General features: G+C 33.7%; 2 protein-coding genes across 2 annotated transcripts in view; one reads left to right on the top strand and one right to left on the bottom strand.

Annotated features, from left to right (window-relative positions):
• LOC120766489 (ras-like protein family member 10B) overlaps positions 1-12458 on the top strand; it is a gene marked incomplete at its 5' end in the record, with an annotated part of 138530 nt that overhangs the window by 74280 nt on the left and 51792 nt on the right. The gene's annotated exons all lie outside the window — the stretch shown is intronic.
• On the bottom strand, positions 7992-11444 carry LOC120782477. Its single transcript, XM_040114772.1, has 3 exons — positions 11161-11444; positions 9049-9497; positions 7992-8289 (listed from the first exon to the last, which is right to left on the bottom strand). The coding sequence occupies exons 1-3, from the start codon at positions 11281-11283 to the stop codon at positions 8202-8204; spliced, it is 660 nt and encodes a 219-aa protein (XP_039970706.1). The 5' UTR covers positions 11284-11444; the 3' UTR covers positions 7992-8201.

Below are 12458 nucleotides of genomic sequence, written 5' to 3'. Positions count from 1 at the left end.
CTGACTACCATATAAGGTGTTGGAGAGAATAATTCTGACAGAACTTGTATGATTGAGTAGTGGTGCATAGCTTTAAGCGGAACTATATAATAATTACAATATAGCACAGCGTTTGAAAATGTAGAGGATACCATGACAAGTTTAAGTCCTGAACCGAAAACGACTTACCTGCTTTTGAAGGAATAAGATATGAGTATGGTGAATGTAGATCTCTCTCCACAGCGGACTCTTGTGCTCACATGTACCATATTCATACTAGAACTAAGAACTTTCGTCTTCCAAACCAGATTGGAAGTTTGAGTGTGGAATTTCAAATAACTACTATTTCAAGCATCACGGCAATGAGATAATTCTATTTCACAATTCCATAAATAAAATTCGATTAAAACTAATTGATAGGTGTACTTGAATGATTTAAATCGTGAATTTTATGTTGAAGTTTCTAATTTCGAACATTTTTACGATAAAAGTTTAATCATCAAATTTTTTCCGATCTTTATGCCAAAATTGATCGGAATATATGTTGCGTCATTTGTAATATCATTATATTGTTATCACATAGTTCGCACTGTGAAATGGCACGGCTTTTACACAAACCTTTTGAGACTCTCAACTTATGGCATTGAATTCAAGTTCATCCACACCCAGAACAAACATGAAGTTTTGTCCAATTGTATCATGAAACCAAAACGAATCACATTACTTTCAAGGTGTGGTTATTACATAACTTAGTTGTAATTGGTTGTCTAATCAGAAAAAAGTTGCTTATCATTTTTTTTTTTGTTCGAATTCGTCAACGCCTCAACGCCTCAATTATACTCAATTGCGGCATGTGACATATTATATCAGACAGATAAATTTATTTTTTGATTAATCACAAAAAAATTGGTAAATATATACATATACTGTACATATGTACATACTATATATGTAATTAAGGGCATAAATATTACACATAGACAACATTATAACTTGTTTGTACTTTTATGGTATACTAGCTGTGCCGTCGACTTCGTCCGCGTGAAATACTGATTTTGGGCTTCGTCTTTATCTTCGTCAATTCGTTATCAAAGAACTTCTGCGTAAATTATATTTTTTATTTTATTTTCTGGTGGCAGAAGAACATATTGATTTTCTCCGCAACCTGATCTTGACAACGCGACATATAATTGGCCATGTGAAAGCAGTCTTGGCGTAAATCGATCCCCACGTGTTTAAATGTTTGCCCCTGCGGTGGTTTCAGATTTCTAAGTAAAATTATTGGGGCGCCTATTTTTAGCTTAAGGGAATGTGGAGAAAGGCCACTTGGGTTCAAAGAATTTAGAAACTCCTGTGGCTAATGGACCACATCTTCTTGATCCATTACATTATCAATAGATGCGTATGTGACTATATCTCCTTCAAGTTTATTTAAAATTATGTCATTAATTTCGTCCACGCTACTGTTTCTCGCCGCCAATATTGCCCTTTGACACATCCATTGGTGATCTTTATTTTCTATTTCGCTGATGTCAGGGTAAACTTTTGATATTAAATCCTCAATGTTACCTACTCTTACTCCTAAATCGCGGTCAATTTAAATTTTATTTTGAAAATGAGATATTTTCCCGTCTCCTACTAAAACTAATTTTGAAGGGAAAGTTATACTACCTCCCCCCAAATGGGCTCTCATATTTGTCGATAATTTTAAAATCAAAGTTCGGGAATTCAGTGAGGCCCAACGTTGAGATCGTTCAGCGCTTGATTCCCGTTGTCGGTTCGCCAAAGTTCGGAAATTTTGTGAGGCTAGACGCTGCGAACGTTCAACGCTCGATTCCCTAGCACGGTTTTGTTCATGATTGCTCGTCGAGTACCCAACCTATGCATATTCTCATCCTCAGTTTCATTGCTGCGCAAAACTCGCAGCCGCTTTGCAGTAGCAGTCTGCCGAGAAAGCTGAGTTCTTTTTCTAGGCATTATAGTGACAAAGAAAGAGCGCAGAAAATGAATAAAAAGAATGTAGAACAAGTAAGGAAGGGCTAAGTTCGGGTGTCACCGATCATTTTATACTCTCGCATGATAAAGTGATAATAATTTACATATTTTTTTATTTTGCTGTAAAATTAATTAGATTAGATCAATTTGTGTACTGTGAGCATTGAATTGTATTTTCATTTCCTAATGTACATATGTATATATTACACAGAGAAGGCATCAGATGGAATTCAAAATAGCGTTGTATTGGAAGAAGGCGTGGTTGTGAACCGATTTCACCCATATTTCGTACATGTCATCAGGGTGTTAAGAAAATATTATATACTGAATTTCATTGAAATCGGTATAGTAGTTCCTGAGATATGGTTCTTGGTCCATAAGTGAGCGACGCCACGCCCATTTTCAATTTTTAAAAAAAGCCTGGATGCAGCTTCCTTCTGCCATTTCTTCCGTAAAATTTGGTGTTTCTGACGTTTTTTGTTAGACGGTTAACGCACTTTTAGTGATTTTCAACATAACCTTTGTATGGAAGGTGGGCGTGGTTATTATCCGATTTCTTCCATTTTTGAACTATATATGGAAATGCCTGAAGGAAACGACTCTATAGAGTTTGGTTGACACAGCTATAGTTGTTTCCGAGATACGTACAAAAAACTTAGTAGGGGCGGGGCCACGCCCACTTTTCCAAACAAATTACGTCCAAATATGCCCCTCCCTAATGCGATCCTTTGTGCCAAATTTCACTTTAATATCTTTATTTATGGCTTAGTTATGACACTTTATAGGTTTTTGGTTTCCGCCATTTTGTGGGCGTGGCAGTAGGCCGATTTTGCCCATCTTCGAACTATACCTTCTTATGGAGCCAAGAAATACGTGTACCAAGTTTCATCATGATATCTCAATTTTTGCTCAAGTTACAGCTTGCACGGACGGACGGACAGACGGACGGACGGACAGACGGACGGACGGACAGACAGACATCCGGATTTCAACTCTACTCGTCACCCTGATCACTTTAGTATATATAACCCTATATCTGACTCTTTTAGTTTTACACAAACAACCGTTATGTGAACAAAACTATAATACTCTCCTTAGCAACTTTGTTGCGAGAGTATAAAAAAGAAATGTAAGATTAATAATCAGGAACCTAATTATTTTTACCTGCACTTGGTATTTACGTAAACTGAATATTATGTCAAAAGAATTACCGAACAACACATTTATTTAGATAAAGATTAATATTATTATGTTAATACAACTCTAGCAAATATTTTCGACCAAATTAGTTATCACAAAAACGGTACTCACAGACTTTTTTTTTAGATCATTAAAAGAGAAGTAATTCCTTCATACATAACTTTTGTGTATCTTGAACCGCTTTCGCAGCGCAGGGAACGGAAGCCCTCAAAGATAAACAATTTCCCCCGTTTTTTACACTTTTACCACTGTTTCTTCGCTCCTCTTGGTCGCAGCGTGATGCTATATATCCTTCCTCGGTAAATGGACTATCCAACACAAAAAGAATTATTCAATTCGAACCAGTAGTTTTGGAGATTAGCGCGTTCAAACAAACAAACCAACTCTTCAGCTTTATAATATTAGTATAGATTTTCTCCGCAATGTCGATGTCTTCCCCTTCTACGCAAACCCTCGAGCGTATTTTGACCTAATGTTTAATAGTAGAGATTTTCGTGGTATTGCTTGAGCTTTTCTCCTTTTTAACCGGCAAATGACTGGTGCTATAATACTTAAAGAGTCTCTGACCTGAGATTGTTTTTTCTCTTCGTGCCAGAAATCGAAAGTATTGCCAACCAGAGTAACAGCAAGCTTGATTTGGATTATTATCTTATGAAAGAAAGCTGCTTAAGCTTACATCTGTTTACTAAAGGTCTAACGAACTTATACCGACTCAGGGTTGTTCTATTAAAATTCAAGATAAAACTACTATATACATTTTAGGCGATTTTGGATTCTAAACAATAATGTAAAATTATTAAGGCATGAAATGTTTTTGTTTTTGTTGGGTTTAGTCGAAGAGATCGGATTACATCATTCTTGTAAGACGGATGAGCACAATGATACTTTTAAACTGTTTTTCTTGTTTAGGTTTCGACTAGAAAAATGAAATATTATATACATATATTGCAAATATGCAGTTAGTTATTATCGAGGATTTTTACTAATCTAAAGCATGTAGACCCCTAGCATGCGAGAGAGTTGTGATCTCTCTCTTGCCACTGTTATTTCACGAGCCAATAACATATATGACCATCTGAATCAAGTTAAATATCGATGTTCTAATGAGACACAAAAGACATCTCCTTTTATTTAAAACTCTGAAAGAATTTTTGACAACTATTTAGATTATAAAGAGTTGCCTTTATTTATTAATGAGATAATGAAGGAAAAACGTGATTGAATATATATCTGTAACTTCCTCAACCAGGCGGTAAAGTGCTCACTAACCGTAGTGGTGAAAGTTTATAAGACTTATGATTCTTTCCTTAAGACAATAAGCTATCAATATTTTCTTCGATATACATTTAATATTAGGTTGTCAAAAAAGTCTTGCGGTATTTTTATTGAATTTTTTTTTTATTAAAATTGAAATGAGTTTTTGATGACTCATGCCCAGCTCTTGACCGATGCTACGGCTGCTACTATGCCGGTCTCTTTCGACCAATTCAGCGATTTTATCGCAATTTTCGACGACAGGCCTTCCGTGGCGCATCTTCGACCACCTCTACACCAGAACATTAAATGCTGAAACCATCGTTGTGCGGTGGAAATGGAAACTGCACAAATTTTATTGGCGGCTTGAGATGCATTTTTGCCTTTATCGTAGTAGTACTGTAAAATATGCCGTATTTTCTCTTTATTTTGCTCCATGTTTGCGACGCTATAACTCACGAACGACTTAAAAGCAACGACAATCAATCAAACACGTGTTAGCGCGTAAAGTGAGCTTTCCTAAAAGGTATAGCATGACCCGATGCGACGAATAAAACTAGAACTACGCGCTTTCAGCGCCAACTAGCGAAAATACCGCAAGACTTTTTTGACAACCCATTATAACATAATAGTAATGAAATTAACGGTAACTGAGCACATGCCGACGCGACACAGAGACGTAGCCAAAGGTTTCTTCTTTTTCAATTTAAAGCAACCAAGCCAAGGTATCAGCCACTAAAGAGGGGATGAGCCAAATGGAAGAGTTATCATAGAACAATCAAGTGGTAAACACAACTTTTACTTGGATGACATTTGGTTCGAACGACATCACTCTTGTTGGCGTCAAAATTGTTGAAATCGTGATAAATAAGTAAATTTGCCTGGAGATGTCGCCTAACTGATACACTGAACTTATCAGTTAAGGAACTCTTTGCGTCATCTCCTCTTAAATGAAATCAGGTATAAAGCTGTAAGTTGTTTTCGTTGACAATAGCGACTTGCAGAAGTCGCGAGAACTCCTGATAACGACGAAATCGCAGCACTCGAGTCAAGTCATGATAAGTAGAGACTTGTGTTCATATGAAGACCGACACAGGTCAACTTGCACATATATCGAAAATATGTAGATGCATACACATGCAACATCGACTCTAACTCAATTTTCTGAGATTCGACGACGTAAGGTCACGAAAGAATGCTTATACAAAAAATAAGTAAAAAATATTACATCCCCATCGTATACAGTTTTCGATATAATGTTTAATGATATTACAATGTACTTAAAAGTTTTAAAGTCTCTGAAACAGTCTTCCTCTAATAATGAACATATTTTTATATTATAACGAGAGTTGTAATAATATATAATGTAAGGCTCACAAGCTTAGCTTCATGTTGTCCGAGTGGATGAAAACACTCCAGCTCTTAATGTATTCGACGCAGTACCCGCCGGGGGAAGCAGAGGAAGAGGAAGACCTAACTGGCTTCGCTGGGAATCTCCAATTGGCGGCAAGTAGCGAAAAAGAAGAAACGACTGGCGCACTGTTTTGAACTCAATAAAGAAGGTGCCCTATAAATAATATTACCTTTACCACTTCAATTGATTTCACGTCCACCAAAAGATATACCTCCGGTCTATAAGTCAGTGGAGCACAGTATTGCTAGATCAGCGGATTTTTTCGGATCTGCTGGAGTTTTCGAGCCTGCAACCGGTTTAAACGCGGATTTTTCTGGTTTTTGAACGTATCATGCACTTTGGGAAATCATGAAAATTGAGTGGTTATCGTTGATTTCTGCAGTCCAACGCTTTCTTGAGCGCACTGTCTTTTTCAAACAAAAGAACAAGGATAAACAAAATAAGGAGGCTGCTATTTTTTAAATTAAATAGCTCTTGGAATGTTGTTTATCTAAACTTTCTTGATTACGCTGCACCTATCGTGTACTAAAGAAATATAGAATTTCGGTCAGAAGCTCATAAAATAGGTACATGTGCCTTATAGTTGAACGGAAACATGTTCAAAATAGTAACTGCTTGCTTCTTAAGAGAAGATGAGATAAATAAAACCGATGCGGAGTTTATAGAATTTGACAAAGTGACTAAATAGAATTAATTCAAGGGGGAGCATTTACGAGATGTGGATGTTGGTGCAAAAGTAAGTGCCTTAAAACAAACCGCCAATTCAATGTGACAAGCCACAAGCTCGATTACTTCCGTGAAAAAAGAATGAAGTTTACATTATTTTGGGTACAGAAATCAACAAGCGTTTCCCATTTGCTGAAAAAGATGTTTAGTTGCTGCATGACCTTGCTGTTTTAGATGCAAATAATTTTTTCTAAATACGAAATATTGCAGAAGTAACCCGATTTTGTTTTATATAAAAACTATGTGATATCGGATTTTCCAAATTTTTAAATTTTCCACCCCCACTTTCCTCTCAAGGTGAGGATTTACAGCGCGGCAGATGTCGCAGCACTGGGTAAGTAGACAAGTCACAGGTTAATATTTATCGGCAAACTGTCGCCCTCAACGCGGCACTTATGACTCACTTGTTTACCGCTGTTGTCAGCAAACCTCAATTTGTTTGTTATCTCCAACAATGAAGTACCTACAAGTTTAATTTGTACTCCTGCAGCTTGTTCGTGGGCACTCGGTGTTATGGCGCAAACACGTAATGAAGAATCACATATTTTCACTTTGATTTAGCGATATCTTATCAGTGGGTCATGTTGTCGACAGCGCTCGCTACAGAGTATTAACACAAATTAAAAATATGTCTGATTAGAGGATGCATACATACATACATGTGAGGGGATATGGCGCACAACGCAATTGTTTAATATTATTTTTGTTTTTGTTTTTGGTAAGTAAGATTTATTGCGTCTTGATTTAACGGGTGCAAACACACTTCCGTTGTTGTTGTCATATCTATTTGCGCTTCCATGTTTCGTAGTATGGAATTTTTATTTTTTTAATTAAGCAAAGAAATATTTGTTGATATAAGCGTGAACGGTTAGATTTGTAAGAAAAAAATTATTTTGGACATTTTTTTAAAACCTCCGGTAAGTTAATAAAATTAAATATAATTTTTATTTATTCTTTTCTAATTTGGAAATTACGTGAATTACAGCGTTTTTAAATATCTGGCAAACCAATTGTGAATTTTAAATTGAGTATATTTTTAAAAATTGTCAGGTTTAAATTTTTAGTTCAGAAATAAAATTTAAATCTGACATTCGCTTTCATAAACCAATAAAGTTAGTTGCATAAGGGTGTCCAGTGTTTTGTTAGTTTTCGATAATTACTTTTATACACACTTTTGTATATCATATTACTATTAGTAATGTTATTATTATTATTTTAAGATTATTGTTATTATTTTTTTATGACCACTGCTTTTATTTCTATCTACAGTTAAAAAATTACAAACAGTTTTTTTCCAATTTTATTTTATTTATTATTATTAATTTCGAAATCAATTACTTCTTCTATTTTTATTATTCATATAAACAAATTCAATTTTATTGATTTTTATTCTTCAAAAGCAACAAATAAAGGTACAACATTATGGATTTTCGCCACTTGAATTATTTCTATTGTTGTTGTATTTGTTCTTTTAAGCCAATTTTAAGTACCGTTATTCATATATGCACAGTTGTGTGTAGCAGCAATAACATAAGTTCGTATGTATATAATTTAAATTGTGTAATGAAATTTAATAATCTAAAAAATTAAATCAACATATGTACATGTATATTTGTATTAATAGGCTTCGCACTTATTTAATGAACTTAGTGACGGCATATATAACTGCGAAAACCAGCGATAAGGCCGAGGCGTGAGTGGCGGCTGAGCTCTGATAGCAGCTGTAAGTAAAATAAAATAAACAATTTGAGTAAATAAAGAATTTAAAAGCTAAATATTATATTAAATTTGTATATATTAAGGCCCCAAATTATACTAGGGTGGTGCTTAAAAATACATTTTTTTGGGATCTCTTAATGGACACCTTATTACTTAATATTCAAGCAGTGATTAGCTTCACAAGCTGCCTTTATTTAAAATTGCAAACAATGCTCTAATTATTCAAATTCTAACAGGACTATTCATTGTTAATCATTGCTTTACAAGCTCCCAAACATTATAACCTTTCTCACTTAATCCATAAAAAATACAGTTGGAACAAATAACAATGTCATTGATAGGACTCGGATAATCTTAAATAACCAAAAGCCACATAAAATGTTATATATCACTAATAACTATTTAACTAAATTGGTATTACAAAAGCAAAAATAAAATTTTAAAGGCTCGGAAATATAACCCCTCTATGACACAAACTCACCCTCTAAGAAGTATCAAACTCGAATTAAATACCACCCTAATATCACTCAATATAGTTGCAAGTAGCTTAATTAGGATTTTAGCTTCTCACTTTTTTTGGGCTCTCATTTAAAATAAAACACCACTGCAAGTTACCCGAAATTGCACAGAAAAACTTTCATCGTTTCAAATGACTTATGACGCTTTAGGCCAATATAACATTCTCTCACAAACATGTACATTTAAGCTGGTAAAAACAGTTATATACCCTATAGTTATAGGGTTATCAAATTGCTACTTACGCTGTTCCCTGATCCACAGTGGTCAAATTGTCGAAATCAGCATAAGTGCTGTTGACTAGTCCAACATACGATGTCAATGTGGCGTTTGCCACCGAACGCTGGCGCGTCATTACAAGGCCAAAAGAGCTGTTTGAGTTCGAGCTATAGCCACAGAGCACCGCATAACTGGAACTATTCGCCAGAAGTACTTTGATTGTCACATTTACGCTACTGCTTGTTGCGTAAGTGTAACCGTCAGCGGGTGAGGTGACATTCACTGCGCTGCTTGAGTTGGTTCCATTGACTGGTTTGAGTAGATAGGTTGAGGTTTGATTTAAATTCAGCGCGGCCGTTGTCTGTGGTGTGGTTAGGTTGAGATATATGCCCGAAGTGTTTGAGTAAATATCGAGACCAACACAACTCCACTCGCTTGCTGGGCTGCGGATGGCCTCGTACCACTGGCCTTCAAACTGTGCGGGAAAAATTGCGCTCGATTAGTTTCAGAAATTTATAAATTTGAATTCTGAGACTTGAATAAACATTAAATAAAATTATGTAATAAAGAAATTTTTAATTTTCATTATGTTAATTTATGTTGAAAGTACTTGCAACACAAACTACTTGTTGTCATTATTATATTCTAATCATTGTATTCTTCTTGTGATTTGTCTTATAAAGAAAAAGTACTTGCAACACAAACTACTTGCTGTAATTATTATATTCTAATCATTGTATTCTTCTTACAAATAAAACGTTTCTACATCTAAATTATAAACTTTAAAAATTTACAAAAAGTTTTATTCATGGAAAAATTATTTAAATTTTTTTTCTTGGAAAATTAATTAAATTATATTAAAGTTTGAAATATATTTGAAAGCTTTAATTTTAATTTTTTTTAGTTAATTTTAATAATTCGTTTTGTAATTTACAATTTAAATTAATTCAATCTATGGAATGAAAATCAATAAAATTTTTGCAAAACTAAGTAAATTACAAATAGAATTTTAAAATAGTTTTGAATATATTTGTAATTTAATTTTTTCAATTCATTATTTTAATTTAAAACTTTTTAAATAATTAAATTTTTTGCAACTCGATTTAGTTTCAAATTTGAAATTTAATGTTCAAACTAAAAAAATTAAAATTTGTTACTAATAATTAACTAAAAATGTAATGTGAAATTAGGTTAGTATAATTAAATTTTGTTTGTAAAATTAATTAAACTATATTAATTGCAAATTTTAAATATTTTTTAATAGTTTAATTTTATTTTTTCCCCCTAATTACTTTAATTTATAATGTAAAATATTTTAATTAATCAATTTTTTTGCGAGTTCTATTCAAAGGCCAAATTTTAAATACAATATTCAAATAAAGCTTCACTCAACATTTTCTATTTTTATAATTTATTAATCCATTCAAATATTAATTGAAATTGTTGAAATATTTTTTCAATTCGATTAGAATTTCAAATTTAAAGTTCAATGTTCAAACTGAAAAAAAGTTATAATTATTTATTTATTAACTAAAATTGTTAATTAAAAAATTTTAAAATTTTCAACTTTTTGCAGAGTAAATAACTAATTATTTTAAATTAATTGTAAGAATTTACTTTTTATTATAAGCGCTTATTAACATTTATAGAGTTATCTAGGCCCAAGTTCACAATTAACACAATCCATGCAAAGCAGAACTTAAGCTAAAGAAAATATCTGGAGTTCAAATTCTGACAAAAGGATAAAAACAACACTTTTGAAAGGCTCTGGGGCAAACACCATTTTGTTTTTTTTTTTTTTTGAAAAGTACGTTTATGGAGCAACGCCACATTTTAAATTCGAAATTATTTGGAGATTGGCTTATCACAGTTATCTTATTTAACTAAAATCTCAAAAACCCAATTGCTTCAATATTATATACTTTAATGCAATTTCGAGTAAATCACCGTTATAACTGAAAAATGATTTCAAAAAAGTATTGCATAAGAACATAAAAAATATTCGTTAACATAATTGTTTTTAATATTTTCCTTTTGCAACTCGTTTTTTGCCGCCTCAAAATCAATATTTTTCCAACACAATCCAATATTCAATGAATCAATTCGTAAAACTCAAGTTAGGGTCACAAGACACTCACAGTGCTATCAAGATTCGTTAAACTGCTCGCATTCTGACAGGTCAATTTTTGCGCCTCAACGCCGTTGCTGCCGAAAAGGCAGATTAAGCTCACGATTGCTGCGTATTGCAAGAACTTGTACATTTTCAAAACGATTTTTCTTTTCACTTCAAACGAAAAATTTCGAAACAAGAGAATATTTGCACTTATTATGTCCTGGTTTTTGGCTTTGGGTCTCTTAAATCCAACACCGTCGCAACGTCGTCGAACTCGTTCGAAGGGTAAAACTAAACTGGCACTTGCTACACTTTCGATAATTTATATCATATCGTTATTGACATCGTCGTCGCTGACACACATTTTATCGCAAAACTGGAAGCTTACTTGCGGGCTCAGTTGTGTCATTTCGTAGATAAAAGGCACAACAACGAGGATGAGTAATGTGACACGTTGGTTGTTATCAAAGCAAATGAAATGTGTGTTTAAAAATGTTTTATATGATTAATATTCATATATTTGCACCTATGACATATTTAGATATGATTTTATATTGAACGCAGACGATAAGTGCGGCCTTGGGGGTTCTGAACCCCCTCTAATAGCATTTAATTTTGTCTGTCTTAAAATCATCTAAAGGACTGAAACTACTTTCAATAAACAGCGGAAGTTTACCGGTTGTTGAACCGGTCATAACCTCATTTTGAGATCCTTTCGAACCAATCAGTAGCACTGAAGTTTAACCCAACAATGATTTCTGAGCGTAATCTCCGAGTAAGGGTACTGGCTTGCCGATATAGGTTCCGACCTCGCAAAGCATAATATATTACTGCTCTGACTCGTACTAAAGTAGGTACTACATTTGTACTAGAGCCGTTTTGTCGTGACTGACTTTAATGAGATAGGCTTTTGCTCTACATTTCGATATGTAGATTTCTAAAAAAAAAAACAACCTGCACTTTAAAAAACAAGTTGCACTGTATCTTGTTGTTGTCCGACATGCATAGGTATGGTGGGGACTTTAAGTCTTAAATGTCCTTTAAGCGATTGCAATTTGTATTTTTATGAATTTCTGCTTTTATTGTAACCGCATTGGAATTAAATACCCATCATGGCGACATGGTAAACTTAAATGAAAGATAAAATTTTTCTCCTGGTCTTCTTTGACTTGTTGATCAGCAGCCTTTAAGTTAAATACTAATTGAAATGAGAAGTGGAAACAGTGGCTGTCCAAAGATGATCTTGTAAACCTTTGCTCAAAAACCCCCTCCACCGTATCCTAGTCGTACCGACCAGTTGTTCTCTATAATATATATGTGGCC

This window comes from Bactrocera tryoni, chromosome 1 (assembly GCF_016617805.1).
Source record: "Bactrocera tryoni isolate S06 chromosome 1, CSIRO_BtryS06_freeze2, whole genome shotgun sequence".
Taxonomy (NCBI): Eukaryota; Metazoa; Arthropoda; class Insecta; order Diptera; family Tephritidae; genus Bactrocera; species Bactrocera tryoni.
This window is presented reverse-complemented; position numbering and strand designations above follow the sequence as displayed.